Raw genomic sequence first — 18,406 nt, forward strand, 5'->3', positions numbered from 1 at the left:
TACTGGACACGTGCACTTTTTACATAGGTTACACACCCCTTCACAGCTCCTCATGTAGTTGACCCATGAACGTTTCCCCCGGCATTGCTCCCTGTGCTGTGTTGCAATTGGAGACTGACCAGTGCATTTAAGGTGCTTAAGAATAAATTGCATTTTGCTTTATTACTGTTCACTTCAAACTAGTGTTGCCAATGCTATGATCGGGCCAAGACACTTCAGTTGAATCTTGTCATTTTTATGTATAGGCTGTAAATCCTCTGTTGCAATGACAACAGTGAAACTTCAGTCCTGCTGACGCAATGTTTCATTAAGAGTCTGTGTCCAGTGGGCTTTGAGTGGATTTTAAATTGCATCCTGTCTGTATTCATCTGTTCTTGTGTGTGTTTTATTTATTTTTTGTAAGCATTCACGGTGTGTCTAGGTCACAGTGGCTATTAATAGATGCCTCTGGTTATAAACAGCTGTGTATATGCATAACTGATTTTCTTTTGCTCAGTGATGGTGTCTGGGACCCTGAGAAGTGGCACGCATCCCTTTACCCTGCTTCTGAAAGAAGCTCTCCAGTAGACGGGTTTAAAAATTACACAGATGACAGAGCACCCCTGAAACGCAGGATTGCAGGTGAATTAATCTCTTCTCTCAAGAGGCAATGCCTGTCATGCTGCTCTTTCTGAATCAAATGCACACGCTCTGTACTGGAAACCCAAAGTGCTTCAGTCCTGTTGTGTACCTAATCAGGGTACAGACTGTACATGTAGATTCAGAGCACCTTAATGTAATAGCACTTTTAAAAATATGTTTTTGCTCACTCTCTCTTAAATGTAAAAGATGAAGGAGCAGCCCTCTCGATCCTCTAGGTAGTTTTGCCTAGACTGTGGCACAGGTGGAAGGCAGTGTTGTTTCTCCGCTGTTGGGGGGGAGGAGGTTTATAGTGCCTGCAGACCATCATGGAAGAGGCTTGCTCTTGATGATAAAACTAAACATAAATGGCTTGGAAATAAAACCAGAGCAGCAATGAAGAGTGAAAGTTGTCTGTAAAACAGGGAATGTCTGACATTCCTCAAGGTTCAGTATAGAATGTGATAATTGTTGGGTGGGGGTGTGGCTTTTTTTTTTTATGCTGCCTTGGATATATTTGTAGCAGTGTCTGAAATGTCCTTCGCAGACCCCCGGGAGCGTGTGAAGGAGGACGACCTGGATGTGGTCCTGAGCCCTCAGAGACGCAGTTTTGGAGGAGGCTGCCAGGTGAACGTCGTGCCGAGCGTGACAGCGGCGCGCAGAGAGGTCAGCCCGCTGGAGAACAAGGAGAATGAGAACCTGCGGCTGGGCGGCGGCCGGAGAATCGGCAGCGGCAGGATCATCGCGTCTCGGGTGTTCGAGAGGGACCCGCGGGGCGAGAAGGAACTGCGTGAGAGAGAGCCACACCCGAGGGAGAGAGAGCCACACCCTAGGGAGAGGGAGCGAGAGAGGGATTACAAGGACAAGCGATTCAGAGTCTGTACCCTTTGGAATATTAAACTAGCACAGTGTGCCCTAGTACACTCTTTGAATTACAATTTGATGTTAACACAGCCTGAGCTCTAAATAATGTAACTCCTCTTGCACTGGAGTTACTCCAGGTAGTCATACCCAAGCTGAGGTGGCCCTTGGCTGATTTGCTATTCAATGTTTTATGCATGTAAATGCTGATTTCAAATGCAATTGCTTGTGAACCTAAATGTTTAATTCATACCTAGAAATGCCAAGAACAGACTTATTAATATGAACTTCTACTTAAGTGGACGGATAGGGAAATAGCCAGTTCCCTCAAGTCTACAGTGACTGCTTTTATAGCAATATGTGGGTTGGTCTCCTAAAGGTGTGTTTTTTTTTTTTTTTTTTTTTAAAAGTGGGTGTGATTCCTCTGATTTTCAAACCTCTGTCTTCTCCTATTCCTGCAGAGGGATTTTGGTGACAAGCGTGTTTTTGGTGAGAGGAGACGAAATGACTCGTACACAGAGGAGGAGCCAGAATGGTTCTCTGGGGGTCCCACCAGTCAGTCTGAAACCATTGAGCTGACCGGCTTCGATGACAAAGTGCTAGAGGAGGACAAGAGGCGATACAAGCGCTCAAGAAAGCGCTCCGAGTCAGTGCGAGAAGGCAAGTCGGGACACAGGTTTCCTTTCTTCAGTGGGTATACAAGTTTTAAGAGCCGTAACTTGATGTGAATGAATTATAAGGTAAAACTGTGAAGTAGCCAGCTGTTCTTTCACTGCTGCCTTATTCAGTTGCCATGATCCAAATGTTTTGTCTTCTTGGTTTTTTAAGTGTTACAATTCTGGTTTTGTTTTTTTGAGTAGAGAAGCTGTATAGTAATGCCTTGGCAAGTGTTGACTGCTTGTCCCTCTCCTTTCTCCTTCTCCCTGCAGCTGTTGAGTGCAACGGAGGCTTGGCAGAGGAGCCGGCGGTGGAGCTCTCCCCTGACTCTGCAGCCGATCAGGAGGTCCCCCAGGGGGTGGTGTTGCCGGAGCCTTCTGCGCCGGGGGAGTTCGACTTTAATGAGTTCTTCAACCTGGACAAGACTGTGCCCGGGCTCGCTTCAGTAAGTGACTGGGGAGCACTGCATGGGATTGGGGTTCACTGTCTTGGGCGGGGGGGGGAGAGATTGTTTCTCCCCTTTTTCTTTTTTTCTCACCTATGATCCACTATTCTGCCTTTTGAGCCAAACAAGTTCGTTTGCTAAAGATTCCATATCCTCGTAAATGCATGCAGATGGTGAACAGCTAGTCCCACTGTAACCGGTACAGCACTGGCATGTGGTGGAGGGTTTGCAAAGTCACAGGTTGAAGTGGAAGAAGGGCTCCACACACTTGGTGCCGTCTCTAAATGAATTGGCACCGCACTGGGAACGTGGGGGGGGGGGGGGAGGTGTAATGGTTTGCTCTTACACTGTACATTTTGTTCCATATTCAAAGTTTTAGTATTACTGTTGCTGTGATCTTGTTTATCAAGGTAACTTTCTTTTAGAACCCCATTATTTAGTGTTTAAAATGTGAAATAATGTCTTGTGTGCAGATGTTGTTTAAGGTTCAATACAGCAAATATGTTACAGTGCAGGGAAGGAAATTGCGCTCCTCTTTCGTAGCAGTTGGTGCCGCTCCAGGTTTTACAATTTGACACCTGAGCTTGACAAGCAGTAAAAGTGATGGAAGCAAGTCACGTAAAAGCCTGGAGTGGCTCGGATTTGCTATGCAAACTGTCTTATTTTCATCCCCCTTGGTATCTCCTCAAGACATTCCTTAGGTATGCCTGAATCATGTCTTGCATTTCTGAGCCTTATGAGTCTATGGGTAATCCAGTTGTAAGAACGATTTGTTCTTGCAATATCTTAACTTGGAGATGCTAGGCTTTCCTCTTGGATGTTTTTGGGTGCTGTCTGTTCCGAAATTACCAATGCAAATGTCAACTCTTATCAAGGTTTTCAGTACAAAAGTTATGCCCATCACTGTTTATGAACAGCAGAGTACGCTGTAATGCAGTGTCCCTTTTTCATTTTGATCTGAAAGCTTTCCTGGGGCAATTCATTTTAAACCCCCCCCCCATGTATTGGGTGTAGTGATGTGGGATGGGGTCTGTGTCATTTTAAGGAAGATTGAAAAGAGAAGGGACACTGTTCTGTTAAATATATTCCAACAAATGTAATCACGTCAAGTATGGGAGTCGGTATGGTTACTTGTGACTGTGTGTAGAGGGTTAACTTCAGATCTCATCCCAACTGAAGACTTGTTGCTGCTCATGTAAGTGTAATACCGTTCTGAACTATTGGTCTTCTTACTGGCTGGCTGCCCTTGGTAACACTCTCCTCTCCTCCTCCTCCTCCTTGTCTGAAGATGATTGAAGATGTCCTGGGAGAGGGCACTGCCTCGGCCAGCCGGTTTAGCCAGTGGTTCTCCAGTAATGTCAGTCCGTCAGCCAGTCGGTCCAGCAGTCTCCGGTCCACCCCTCACGAGGAGCTGGAGCGTTTAGCAGGTAAAGAACCGGCAAGTCCTCAGTACCAGCTCAGCCCTACGAAGGGTGTCTAGGTCAGACTTGTGCTGCTTTTTCTACAGTGTAAAGTTAGCAACATTTCTATTTAATCCATTAAAAAATAAATACACAAATATGCCTAAATGAAATGGTATTGAAGTGACTGTTGCAGAGCAGTTTGATCCGCTCCTGGCTTTACTGTGGGTTTAATGGGACACATCTGAATGTGTTGCCTATTCACTCTTGCTACTAAAGCTCCTGGAATGGATTGAACTGTGCAATAGAAGTCTTATTTCTGTTTCAGTGCACACTTGTTTCAATGCTTACCTACTTGAAGATACTTGCTACATTTTCAGTTCACTTGCATTATTGTTAATATTGGATTCCATTACCTGGTGTGGGAAACTGTCTGCTTCTGTTCATAGCCTAGACTGGTTTTAAAGTGTTAGCTAACCCTAATATCCTCTAATAACTTGTTTACGTACTCATCCAAAGAGTGCAGTGTTGCCAATGTAAGTCTCACTGCAGCCACCGGGAGAGATCCAGGGCTAAGAAGCTGAAGCTGCTCAGAAAACTTTCATTGCTGTCACACATTGTACTTCAAAGGTTTGTAATGTTCCTGCTTCCCAGGTCTAGAGCACAAGTTTGTGTCCTCTGCGCATGGCCTGGCAAACTACTTTGCTCCCATCCAGTCTTTGGAAGACAAGAAGGACAAGGTGGATATCCTGGAGATGCTGCAGAAGGCCAAGGTTGATCTGAAGCCGCTCTTGTCGAGCCTCACTGTCAACAAAGAGAAACTCAAGGAGAGCTGTAAGTGGAGCGCATTGGGATAGGGGCAGGGGTAGGTAAACTATGTGGCTTTCAAAATGAGCTGCTCTGGTTCGTCATTCAGCATGATCGCTGCCCCTTGAGGAACTTGAGTTTATTTCCTGAAACTCTGCCCAAAGATAACTTATTGTAGTCTTGTACTAGAAAAATTAATTTAATGGGCATCCAATGTACATGTGTGCCATATTTGATTAGCGTACTAGTCCTGTACACTTTAAGACGTTATCGGTTCTAAAACATGTGTGCAGAGTGGAAAATGCAAAGGAAGACTCGCAGAGTGACGACATTGTCCCATCAACACGTGAAACGGTTTCTTTGATCCAGCACTGCTGAATGATGTGACTCATTATATTCCAATGCAAACAGACACGTCGCTAGCCGTTTCTAATATTTTGCTTATTTAGAAGAGGGTAAACTGCATTTGTAAGTAGCTTCAGTGTTTAATTGAATTGTTTTTTGTGTTTTCTCTCAGCACATTCAGGAGCGGTGCTGTCGTTGGAGGAGGTGGAGACCGGCCTGAAGGGTTTGAAAGTGGAGGCGGAGAGGAAGCGGGGCACGCCGTTCATGGCTGAGCAGCTGGAGGAGGCGCTGACGGCCGGCGTGGGGTCCCGACCCCCCGCCGTGAAGAGAGATGGGGACATGTCCGCCTTCAACAAACTGGTTAGCAGCATGAAGGCAGGTGGCACACTGCCGGCTCTGCCTGAAGGAAACGTGAGTCGTCTTAGTTAAAGGGTTCTCTTAATATACCTTGCAATAATTGTCCTAGTTTCCTTAATAATAATGTACTGGCAAGACTGCTTCTGAAATATTTTCTGAAGGACTCCATGGCTGAATTCATAAATCCCCCCCGATTAGCTCCAATCTTGGCAAGGTAGTTCAATGTTAGTGCTAATCTAGATACATGAAACCAGCCTTAGTGTGGTGGGGCTTCTCTCTCCTGAGCATAATTAAGTGATGGGCATAACTTGAATGTTTTGTGCTTGAATTCTGCCCTTGGTTATTCCACCAATAAAGTGGGCAGGTCTTTTAAACCCCTTGCTTTTTTTTTTTGCACATACTGGACAGTTCTCCAAAGGTAGGTTGTATCGCTTATTGAGATCTTGTGCTACTTGACGAAGTCCAAAAAAACTTTCTGTGAAGGACTTACCCATACACTCATAAGGTAACCGTGGCTTGTAGCTGGTTTGAACGGCGATCTGGAATGCTGTTGGCGAACCTTTCTGTGCATTTATTGGGATCCTTTTTTTCAGTAGAAGTGGACAGGGACTTCTCTTGGGCTGTATTGGGTCACAAAGTTTACGTGCAGTGCTTTCCTCCCCCCTCGTTCTAGCGAAACCTGGACAGCCAGTTGCTGCACCCTTCAGAGGTACCTGTGCAGTCTGCACCGCAGAAGAACATTCTGCAGGTAAGGGTTTGTATCGCAGCAGTGACGAAAGCAGGACCAGAAAAAGGGACGTTTTGCATAGTTTGCTCATTTAGGACCGAACTTTTTTTGTAAGGTTTCCTAAACACTACTGTAAAAAATCTACATTTAGAGGATGTATGGCCCCAATATTTCGATCGCCATATTGAACTAGGATATTATAACAATATTGAACACCAGGCACTAGCAAACATTTGGCTACTTCATAGTTAACTTGCTCCTTCTACCTCCAGGAGATTCTGGGGTCCCAGGTTCCTCAAAGGTCTGCTTCCCCTAACCTCCTGAGCAGTTTGCTAGGCAGTACAGACCCGCTTGCGGTTCTGCAAGGGCATCGCGGTCCCTCCCCCCAGCTGTTTCCACAGCGAGCTCCGTCCCCAGATTACTTCCCTGGCCGATCGCAACAAACAGCTGGTAAGTCTGTGCTGTGCTTTTTCGTCAAGTCAAATACATCTCTAAGTTCTGAAATTTAAATGGATTAATACTTCTATTAAAACTGTAGGGTGGTGAAAAGTTCAATTACAAAGTTGGGGTGGGAGACTTGCACACAGCCTTCAATGAATGAATGAATGCCTCTGGTGTTTACAAGGAGGATCTGGTGGGGGGGTGGGGGTACTGTTACTGTTGATCTGTAGGGGAATGTAAAATGGATCAATCTGTGCCTTGCTCCTTGCTCTCTCAATGGATGTTTTGGAAGTTTTTGATTTTTCAAACTCTGTTGCTGCTCCTGCCTTGAACACTCCTCCTGCCGCCCTGCCTGAACTCTGCATTTCATTCCAGTGGTCTATCCATAATCACGTGTTCTTGTAATTCCTGGCTGCACGTGTACCTGAGAGTAGCGGGATGTTTAAGTGTCCCGCTCTGTTTCAGGTTTTGTCCCGGATTCTCATCAGCAGATCATAGGAGAGCGCTTCCCTGGGCTCCGCAGAACAACGAGCCCTGGTCCTCACCAGGTCAGTGACGCTTCAGAAGAACATGTGCTTCAGACTAACTTTAAAGCAGAGGGGATTAGAAGTATGCTTGTTGGGTTGTTGTGTTTTTATATATATGTATGATGTTCCAGGGTTTATGAAACTTTGAATGATTACATTAAGTAGCAAAGCCCCTGCAACCCATCTCACAATTACCAGGTTTCATGATGTTTCAATAAAGAATGCAAGACTGCTCTAAAAGGTGAAAAAAAAGAACAAGACTGTTTTTAGAAGTGTTGGGTATAGAGTAAATATCCAGTGAACTTGCTTGTCTCTCCAGTAAATGCCTTATTATCTTTGTATCATTGCATTTCTTCTGTACTGCACTAAAGTCTACCCTCCAGAAGCACTGACAGTGTGCTCTGTTTCTTCTTGGCAGGTGAACCCCATGGCTCTAGGTCTGGACCAAGCCACACTGGAGGCACTGGCCTTCCAGCAAGATCTGGCCCTGCATGCACGCCAGCTGTACCAGCCAGGGTTTGGCAATATACAAATGGAGAAGGGCAGAGACATGTACAGGAATAGGTAACGATAAGCTGATATCTTTGTCAAGTTTTTTTTTTTTTTAAATGCTTTGCCTCTGATAGCAAATGTTAAGATTAGATGCACATTGTAATGGATTTGTTTTTTTATATATAATTGTTTTACTAATAGTTTTGGGCATGAGGATGTTCACTCCCTACTCAAGGCCCTATACAATGTTCTACAATCTGCCGCACACATGCTCATACTTATGTATGTTTTGACTAAATGAAACCTGTAGATGGTATTATTGTACATAGATTGGTGGACCCTTGTATGTCATTTTGAGATTTTAGTGTTGAGGGGGGGGGGGGTTTCCCCTCCTGCAAAGTGTCCTTCGGATTCCTTTCTCTAGGTAGAATGATCAGTATGTATAATTTTGTATCTGTTTTGTTTTGGTTTTTAGGCAGCCATGGGTTACCAGATCCCCTGGTCCAGGAGGACACCGAGCCAGTGCTGGTTCTCCAGGGAATGCAGTCACTAGCATGGTAGGTGTCCTGGATACAAACCTGCTTAACATCACATGCACAGCTGTGCAGCGTTCGCTTTTTAGCGGGGGGGGCGGGCACTATCCAGTGAGTGCCCAACATGCAAACAAACATGAACTCCTGGCAAGACCTGTTCACTCTTTTTTGCTTTTATTCAGTCTGTGAAAGTAGCAGAATTACTAGCTTAAGTTTATACAGTAAACGTTTGCTGTAAATGTCTAGATGTGCACAGAATGAATTTTGTGCGGATGTTTCCTGTGTTCCAGTAGTTGATACACTGTGGGGAGCCCTGTTGCTCTGGTCCTGCGTGGCTCATTCCAGTGTTTTGTGTTCCCATAGTTATCTCCTTCTTTTACACCTACCTCTGTGATCCGGAAAATGTATGAAACCAAGGAGAAGAGCAAAGATGAGCCAGGAACTGTGAAACTTGCCGATGGCAAAGAGGAAGGGACAGCTAGATCACAAGAAGGTATCTCTCGTACTACAACGCTGCCTAGCGATTTCCTTTAGGGAAGATGAAGTCCTGTAATGCAAACTGTCTCAATGGTATATCTCCACGTTTTTAATAACATTTTTAGTAATTTAAATGGTTTTGTGTGAACTCCTAATGGAGTTAAAAGCCCTGCCATGACATTTTAAAAAAAAAAAAAAAAAAAAAAAAAAAAAAAATTTATACATTTATAAAATAGATTGGCAACTTAACGTGGTAGAATTGTGCACAGTGAAAGGGATTTAAAAGAATTGTGAATAGATGGATTAGATTTATATTGTTCATATCAGCTTGTGCAGTTAAATGCAAGTATATGTAATGTGTGTTTTTCATTACCCCAATATTCATCTCCAGGTGTTAAGTACCTTTTTTTGTTTAATGTAATTGCCTTGCTTCCCTCCCCCAGATAACGGTGTCTCTCCCACCTCCTGCTTGGACAATGCAGAGCAAAATGCTTCCCCTCCAACAGGAGCCAAACCCTCTGGCTTCCAGCGCTCCGCCTGCTCCACACCCCTCACCAACCAGAGCCGCTTCACTGAGGACCAGGACTACCGGCCCCGCTCTGCAGGCAGGAGGACCCCCACCATGGTGTCTCCTGTGCCCAGTGCGCCCTACCCGCGCCCCGCGTGTCCGCTACCCCTGGTCTCGCATGTGCCCCTGGTGCGCCCTGCACCCCCACAGCTGCACCCCGGGGTTGTCCAGAGGCTGCTTGCTCAGGGCTTCTCTCCCCAGCAGCTCCCTCCTGCGTTGCTGCAAGCAGGTGAGTGGAGACGGACGGACTGTGGTTCCGTACTGTCTGTAGATATGATGCACCACAGTTTTACTTTATTTTAAGCCTTAGAAGAAATTGTTTTAAATCTACATTCTGGGTGTAGTTTAAAGGCTCCCATTACATAGCAATTTGAGCCATTCCTGTTTATTTCGTGTGAGCAATTTGTGTACATGTAACTTGCAACAAGACAATTGCTGTGCAATTTGTGCAGATAAGGCCATGTGATAACTTGAGTTTTACACTTACTAAATGTGTGCATCTAAATACAATTTAAAGGTAAGAAAATATGCCTGTGCATAGTACAATTAGCCAATGGCTGTCTGTGTTCTAGCTGCCATTTAAAGTCGCTCAAAAGCAGACTTATGTATTTCAGGAATGTTTCCCCAAGGTGTGGACCTGTCCCAGTTACAGGGGCTCCCCCCTCCCCTGCTGGGACAGCCCTTCTACCCCTTGGCTACGGCCGGACACCCCCTGCTTGGCTCCCGCCCTGGGGCTCCCCTGCACCTGGCAGTGATGCAGCAGCTCCAGCAGAGACCGGGTAGGGTTAACTGACAGACGATTCAAAGAAACCTAACAATCGTTTTTAGATGTCTAATTACATTTTTTGCAATTGGTAGGGTGGTTTGTAAAGGTAATTGACAGTAACTGATGTAGTATACATATAACATGAATTTCATTGGTAGGGTGTGGTTGTATCATTTTTGGAGAGTAATGTGTGAAACTTTTCTCCCCCCCCCCCCCCTCTACTTCTTTGCCTGCCACAATGCAGTGGTGGTCCCCCCTGGCCCAGTCTCTCCAGTAACCAGTTTAGCACAGTCTCTCCAGCACAGTGCTGCAGCCAGGCATGCTCACCCCCACGCCCCCCAGCATGTGCAGTACCAGGGCCACGCCCCCCAGCATGTGCAATACCAGGGCCAGCGCAACGGCTCCCCTGTTGGCCTCGCCAAGTGGTTCGGAACGGATGTGTTGCAGCAGCCCCTGCCTTCCATGCCAGCCAAGGTCATCAGCGTTGACGAACTTGAATATCGACAATAAGAATATCCGAAAATGAAGCACCCAACCATTGGACTCTCAGTGAGAGAACGTTTCATTCTTCAAGGATGGAAGAATGTGTATTTATTGACTTTTGTTCTGTGACTTTATTTTTTTTTATGAACTAGCTTTATAGAATGATAGCCTTTTGTGTGGGGAGCACTCAAGTCTTCTCAGCCTCTGTCTTGAACCAAGAGACGCTGTTGTCGGCAAAATGATGAGGGACCTAGAGATGGTCTGTAGAGATACAAGGGACTTTTTTTTTTTGTTATGAAACTTGTCTTTTTTTTTTTTTTTTTTTTTTGCAGTTTTACAATAAAGAATGTATAGGCTCAAATTGTACAGACATGTATAAATTGATCTTTTTTTCACAGTGTACATATAAAACATCTGTGTGGGGTTTTTTTTTTTTTTTTTTTTTTTTTTTTTTTTGAAAGGTCATTCTGCTGTATAAGAGTAGCTAGTGCAGCTTTGAGAGCGCTGAAATCGGGTACACAAGTGAGATTGGAGACTGTCTAGTCTGTTGGGTTTTATGGTGTTTTGTACTGCAGCCAGGAGGTGTACTGGTTAAACTCAACTCTACAGTGGGTTTTGTATATAGTTAACTTCCACTTTTTGTCTTTTGGGTAATTTTTTTATTTTTCTTTTGGGGGGGGGGGGTTATAGAACAAAGGCATATATAATGTTTTTCTTCCTTAACATTGAGTGTTCAATGAATGGGGGGGAAACAGATAACTGAGTAATTTGACAGACCTGTGTCAGTTCGATCAGGTGTTTCTTCTAGTTTCACAGGACAAACTGTACCCAGCATACACACCCATAGGAAATCTTCCCAAATAATGAGCAGAAGAAAAAGGGGAGGGGTGGGGGAATAAAAATTTAGAAAATGCTAAAAAGCTTTGATCCATTTGGGATAGAACCCTTAAACTCCTCGGTGTGCTCATTCCAGAAGTGCGTGTGTTTTTGAATTTTGATTTTTCGTTTGCTTGACTGTGAATGGTAGTGTTTGATAGTTTGTGGTTGTGCCTTCTCTGTGGCTGAGGCAGTTTGATCTCTTGTACTTTTTTGTTTCTTTTTTGCCCCTTTCACTATGGTGAGAAAGCACTGCTTTATTGCAAAAGAAAAAAAAAAACAATCAGCATTTTGGTGGAATTGTTGAAAAATGTGCTATTGACTGAAAAACACAAATATTAGAAACATTAAGTAACATGCACTCAAACTTGTGTTCATTTTTTCCTTGCAAGTGTTCTGCATCGCTTATGTCTTGATGAGCAACAAAAATAAACTTCATTCTGAAATCCCTTCTATCTGATTCGTAGACTTGTTTTGTTTTTAAATACCTCTTTGGATAATGCAGCTACCATGTTGGTGCGTGGCTGTAGCTGTTACGACACCATTGCACATGGTGCTGCCTCACCCCTTCCATTAACCTTGTCCAGTGGAATTCTCTATTTGGAAATGCCAATAACCTCACGCTCTTGTGACCCTCAGCGGACGTGTCTAGTATGACTTGTATTTGATGAGGTTTACTGGTAGTGTTTTAGGGTGTCCATCATTTGCCCTATCACACATGCTTTCTCAGTTTTCTTTGATTTGTGGACGGGCTGTACTCGTTCCCCTGTTCAAAGACACAGGCAAAGTGTCAGGAATGGACTTGGAACAGTCTGGGTCATTTCCTCATTCCAGGGCTGCAAGGGTGACTGAACTTATGTCCAAGGTAACATGCAAACAAATTAAATATGTTTTCAGAATTCCTGAACTTGAACATTGCCAGTTATGTGTGCTGCCCCATACGACAGTGGAGTTGTCAATTCTAAGTTGGGTTATTCTAATGAGTATTCTGTTTCGTAACTTCTTTTAACAATCTTGTTTGCCAGAGAATTTGAGACTTAAATACTGGATTAGACAGACCCTCCCTCCATTTGTTAGCATGCTTATGGCCTGAGGTGCAAGGATCAGAAAGTCACTACTAAGTATTGGAAATGTGTCTTATCTCTTTGAGAAATACACACATGTGTGTCACAGATAGAAGCACTATAAAGAAACTAGTTCAGTTGGTTTTTTTTCTCCCCATATTGTGATAGAATTCCCACAGACATGCAGATCTGGAGAAATGTTTTATTTATTGGTTTCTATTTAAGGACCTGGTGTCCATTTCATAACCATCATAATTATGGTTAAGAGGCAATAACTTGTATGGGCTTTTTTAAACCAAAATGAAGTTTACTTATGAGTAATGTCATAGCAGGGTGAAATAAGCCCACAATCACTAACTGTTCAATTTTTAATAATTTTACATTAAATGAATTGCAGTCAGTATGCATCACCTAAACTGACAGCTTCTTGACAACATTGCTCAAGTACATTTCCTTTCTCTTGGTGCCCTAAATACACAGTATTTATATATGTGTATATTGATCAGTTTACAATGGGATGGGGGTGAGAGAATGCCACTTCTGTATTCTTCCAATGATAACAAACTTGTTGGGTCCTTTTTAATCTCAATCATTGCCCACTCAAGTGTTGGATTTGGCACTCTTATGACACATGGGCACAGAAATCCTAAGTAGTCAGGGAACTTAATATTTGAATATTTACATTTTTTAGGGGGGGGTGGGGGTGTTTCTTCCTCACTTTGCAATGTTAAAATGAAAGAAAGGAAACTTGATTTCTACACCAAATGTTACAGCACAACTCCACAAGAGCACAAAGTAATTTTTGCAATTGAAACATGTTTGGTGGTTTACTCAATTTTGAAATTCTGCTCCCTTCAAAACCCCCCCCCCCAAAAAAAAGCATGCAGAAGAGCACGAAGGGTTTCATGGTCACAGTTTCTATTACAGGAAGCCTTGCTGCATGCAGGCTCTTTTGTTCTCTGTTAGGCACAGCTAGCCTTGCTGTCTTTGAAGTTATGAATTTCCAAATGGTTAGGAGAGTGAGGAGAAAGGGAGGTGTAGCTGTGAGGAGGGTGTGGGTCACATTATTCCAGGGCCCTTTCACAACAAGGTTGATCTCCAGTGCAGTTCACTTACAGCTTTGTGTGATACATTTAATACAATGTGAAAGGGCCGGCCCTTTGCCTCTGGTTTTTATTTCTTGACAATCTGGATTACATCCTCATCGTCCATCACATGATCCTTTCCAACTTTCTGAGGGTTGTACTTCACAGAGGAACCCCAAACCAGAGCACTGGAGGAAGGGGAGGAGAGAGAGAGAGAGAGTCAGACACAGTTTTACAACCCTCCCAGGCTACGCTGGATTCAGACATTCACCCTCGTCTAATTGTGCCAGGAAATATATTACCTGAAAACCAGGGATGGAGAGATGATTTCTACTGCACAGCAGTGTCACCCATTCCATTAACTAGCAGCTTGATTAGCCCCAATGTATAGGTAACAAGCACAGGTGTGTCAAACTCCTAGTGAAACCACGACTGGATCATACTGCTATGCAATCCCAGAAGACTATCCTCTCACTTTGGTTGACAGAAACCACCCAATTAATTACCAAATGCACTGCACCAAGACTCACAGATGCACTTCAGTAAACAATACATATCTTTTAAATATATATTTTATTTATATGCTTTGTTATAGAAACGACTTACTATTTGAACTCCTTGATCAGGGTCTTGTGGATTTTTAGACAGAAATCCTCCACAGACGTCCTTTCCACTGGCAGCACTACTGGGGAGGTGTAGTCTGGCAGCTGGCCCTTGGGCTTAGTGTAGCTAAAACAAGGTAACAAACACACACACGGGGTCAGTTCCACGCACAACTGTTTCCTGAAATTGTAACTGCAATGCTATTCTGTGTAAATTCCTGCTTGTTGCACCTGCACAAACATCAGATAAAGCATGCTCAGCAACACCTCCCCCTGCCACAGTACTTACATTCTGACAAGTTTAAGGTAATCCCAGAGTTTTTCTAAGAGATCGTCGAAGTTCCAGCGATGGTGAGCAGAGATCGGGACGCAGTGAGGGACTTTGTAGATGATATCGAGCTCTTCTATTGAAATCTGATCGATTTTATTGAGTACGTAAATACAGGGGATGTAGACCCTGCAAAAAAAATAAATAAATAAAATCTAACTCAGTATGTTATCTTTACTACATCCATCATGCTTCCTTCCCCTACATCCATGCACGGAAATATGACTCCCATTGCATAGCAGTTTGACCCATTCCTGCTTTTACTAGGAGTTTAAGACACGCCTGAGCTTGTTAGATGTACACTGTGGCTAATCAAGCTGGTAGTAAAACCTGGAAGGGGTTGAAAGTGCTATGCAGCAGGAGTCTCGTTTCCATGCCTGCGTGCTGAATGTGTCCCAGTATCAGCGCACCTGTTTCCCTCCACAACGTCAATGAGGTCGTCCGCTGTGGCGTCGCTGCGCAGTGTGATGTCAGCGTTGTGGATCTTGTACTCCGCCAGGATGCTCTTCACTGTCTCCAAGTCCAGCTCGCTCTGGACGCACTGAGGGAAGGAGCAGCAGAGCAGAACAGCTCGTCAAACACAGCTTTTGGCAAGTCCAGTAGCTCTACATCAGGGTCACTGCTACACAAACACATTATAAAGGGTGTAGCTCCAGTGATGACCTATGTGCTTCACTATGTAGCCAGCAGGGCTAGTCCCCTCTCACCGTGGAAGTCAGGTTGATCCCTCCTTTGTCCTTCCTCTTATAGCCGATGTTGGGCGGCTGTTTGTTGAGGCGGATCCCAAAGCCCTCCAGCTCGTGTTCAATCAGAGTCTTGTGCCCCAGTGGCTTCAGCACATCCAGTACAATGAGGATCAGGTTGCAGGTTCGAGCCACTGTGGGAGAAACAGGAACAAACAAGAGACATTCGAGAGAACAGCCCGGGAGCTGAAGACACCATGTTCTGAAGGTGTCGGCTACAGTTAAGAAAGCAGACAGCAAGACAGCCTGGAGGGGGTTAACTTACAGTACTGGTGTGGGCAGCAAAACACAAGACTTGACTTCATATAGTGTTAGTGGAGAAAGCTGCTGTTCATGACTTGACTTGCTGCAGTGTTAGTTGAAGCTCATGCTAAGTTCAGCAGGCTGCGTCCCAAAGTGTTTTGGAAGCAGGTTCTTACCAGCAATGACCTGTCGGCCTCTTCCTTTGCCGTCTTTGGCTCCCTCAATAATACCGGGCAGATCCAGCAGCTGCAACAAACAGGAAAGACACACAGTGGCACAGTTTAACCAACAGTAAGGCAAGGAGTTACACAACAGCTTGAATCACTCCGGGCTTCACTCTGAGCAAGACCTATTGGACAGCACAGGAGGGTCTGAAGGCTCAGCGGCAAGGCCATGCTAAGGGCTGACGAGTCCCCTACCTGGATCTTGGCTCCTTTGTAGCGGATCACCCCCGGCACGGTCGTCAGGGTGGTGAACTCGTACGCTGCCACTTCTGAATACACCCCGGCCAGGTTACTCAGCAGCGTGGACTTCCCCACAGAGGGGAAGCCCACAAACCCAATCCTGGCATCGCCAGTCTTCGCTACATCGAAACCTTCAGGACACAACAGAAAGAAATCAGCGATGCCTACCCCATACAGGAGATATATTATAGTGCTATATCATAGTAAACCTGGGCTGGATGTCACTGCTTCTCTCCAGCCCTGCGCTCTCACCTTCCCCTGGGCCCCCTCCGCCGCCCCCCTTGGGAGTGATGAGCTCCCTGCGCAGCTTCGCCAGCCGAGCCTTCAGCAGCCCCAGGTGGTGAGCGGTGGCCTTGTTCTTCTGGGTCCGAGCCATCTGCAAGAGGGGGGGGGGGGGGCAAGACTCTGCAGTTAAAACTGGAACCATTGTAAGAAGCACACATGAAATCAAACATTTATTACTAATGCTCTCCAGTTCAGGGAGGGACCCCCATTGCATAGCAGTTTGATCCTGGAAAGGGAGAAAACGCTACGCAATGGGAGTCTTATTGCCAACCTTTCCCCCTGATTCTTAATAGCCTGGTTGGCCCTTCATTTTTTAACGTTTGCATTTACTGATGTTTGAAACTGCTAATAAAAATAGTTAATCTGTACTGCCGGTACGGCACGGTGCAGTTATCAACTACACAGACAACCCGTACAGTACAGCCTGCGCAGCTGTTACATACTGTACCATATCAATGCATGACAGTTACGATCTCATTAACACCAGGATCACCACCTGCTCACGGTATTGTGAATGAGCGGCGTGTGCTCGGTGCACATCTTACAAATGGCTTTGGGTTTTTTTTTCTCGTCTTCCCCAGACCCGCTTCGGTGGGCCGGTGTCGTGCGGCACGGCGCTACGCTGGCGTGGTCGCTGCTGTAATGATGTATTTATACAGAGAGACCATGCTGCGTTTCCTTACCTCAGACTCGATTTCAGCGATTTTAGCCAGCAAACTCATAGCGGCTGGTCGCGGGTCCTCTCTCCCTCTCTCTACGGTGTCGAAACGTTTAAATGATTTTTGAATTACAACTCTCTTAATTCAGAGACGCGACAGGACGCAGCCGCTAAACGCGATCCCTCACGCCGGAGGAAGAAGAGAAGAGGCGAGGGAGCGGGGACAGGCTTTAAAAAAAAATACCGCCTCCAGTGGTGTGGGCTGAATCACTGCAGGGACACCGCACGGCGCAAGAGTTTGCAAATAAAATACTTTACAGAATATAATAAATGGCGCTGCTGTGACATCACAGTGGCGGTGCTGCCAGTATAACGCACATGTGAATTTAAAGCTATGGTTTTTTTTATGTCTTTTTTGATATCTCTGTTAACGATACTTGTTACATCTAATACCATGCATTTTATATAATGCAATTCTTATACATAGATTTCATACATTTATAGGTAAAAATGCGATAGCAAATACAAAATATATGTTAGATAGTAACAAGAATAACCCACAGCCTGTGTTATTATTAGTATTATTTGTTTGAAAATATGTTTAGTCTTTACTCTTGAACTGGCCTGTGCCCTATACCAGTGTAGAATCAAATTCACTTCCCCGTGAAACACAGTTTGCCTTGGCTTCTTAATATAAGAGTCACATTATGGCAACGCGGTGTTTCTAGGTGCTGTTTATTTAGAAAACGTATAAATATTACATTTTAAAAAAGAAGCCTTTTGTGTTACGTTGTTTATTTTTGCTGAATCATTAAAGGTGTTCGGGGTTCGCGGAAGCGTAACATGGATGACAAGCTCTGCGCGTACCCGCGGAACATTCAAAATCGCCGGGAGCCCGCTTTGAGCACATGAGCAGGACACGCATGCGCACAACAAACAAGGGGCACTGAATTTCACACTGCGCCGGTACACCCTGACTATTCACTGCGCCGGTACACCCTGACTATTCACTGCGCCGGTACACCCTGACTATTCACTGCGCCGGTACACTCTGACTATTCACTGCGCCCGTACACTCTGACTATTCACTGCGCCGGTACACTCTGACTATTCACTGCGCCCGTACACTCTGACTATTCACTGCGCCCGTACACCCTGACTATTCACTGCGCCCGTACACCCTGACTATTCACTGCGCCGGTACACTCTGACTATTCACTGCGCCGGTACACTCTGACTATTCACTGCGCCCGTACACCCTGACTATTCACTGCGCCCGTACACCCTGACTATTCACTGCGCCCGTACACCCTGACTATTCACTGCGCCCGTACACCCTGACTATTCACTGCGCCCGTACACTCTGACTATTCACTGCGCCCGTACACTCTGACTATTCACTGCGCCCGTACACTCTGACTATTCACTGCGCCCGTACACCCTGACTATTCACTGCGCCCGTACACTCTGACTATTCACTGCGCCCGTACACTCTGACTATTCACTGCGCCCGTACACTCTGACTATTCACTGCGCCCGTACACCCTGACTATT

General features: G+C 45.1%; 2 protein-coding genes across 2 annotated transcripts; one reads left to right on the forward strand and one right to left on the reverse strand.

Annotated features, from left to right (window-relative positions):
* Positions 1-65: 65 nt before the first annotated feature.
* On the forward strand, positions 66-11,648 carry LOC121300272 (eukaryotic translation initiation factor 4E transporter-like). The gene is made up of 17 exons (XM_041228773.1): positions 66-93; positions 337-621; positions 1,166-1,494; positions 1,941-2,139; positions 2,409-2,581; positions 3,870-4,008; positions 4,636-4,815; positions 5,306-5,544; positions 6,164-6,238; positions 6,490-6,667; positions 7,124-7,206; positions 7,604-7,749; positions 8,153-8,234; positions 8,574-8,703; positions 9,131-9,484; positions 9,870-10,034; positions 10,266-11,648. The coding sequence occupies exons 1-17, from the start codon at positions 66-68 to the stop codon at positions 10,529-10,531; spliced, it is 3,051 nt and encodes a 1,016-aa protein (XP_041084707.1). The 3' UTR covers positions 10,532-11,648.
* Positions 11,649-13,134: 1,486 nt separating this feature from the next.
* LOC121299649 (developmentally-regulated GTP-binding protein 1) lies at positions 13,135-17,060 on the reverse strand. Its single transcript, XM_041227527.1, has 9 exons — positions 16,878-17,060; positions 16,162-16,285; positions 15,865-16,040; positions 15,622-15,691; positions 15,167-15,336; positions 14,870-15,000; positions 14,421-14,588; positions 14,136-14,258; positions 13,135-13,717 (listed from the first exon to the last, which is right to left on the reverse strand). The coding sequence occupies exons 1-9, from the start codon at positions 16,914-16,916 to the stop codon at positions 13,618-13,620; spliced, it is 1,101 nt and encodes a 366-aa protein (XP_041083461.1). The 5' UTR covers positions 16,917-17,060; the 3' UTR covers positions 13,135-13,617.
* Between the last annotated feature and the right edge of the window lie 1,346 nt (positions 17,061-18,406).

This window comes from Polyodon spathula, chromosome 25 (assembly GCF_017654505.1).
Source record: "Polyodon spathula isolate WHYD16114869_AA chromosome 25, ASM1765450v1, whole genome shotgun sequence".
Classification (NCBI taxonomy): domain Eukaryota; kingdom Metazoa; phylum Chordata; class Actinopteri; order Acipenseriformes; family Polyodontidae; genus Polyodon; species Polyodon spathula.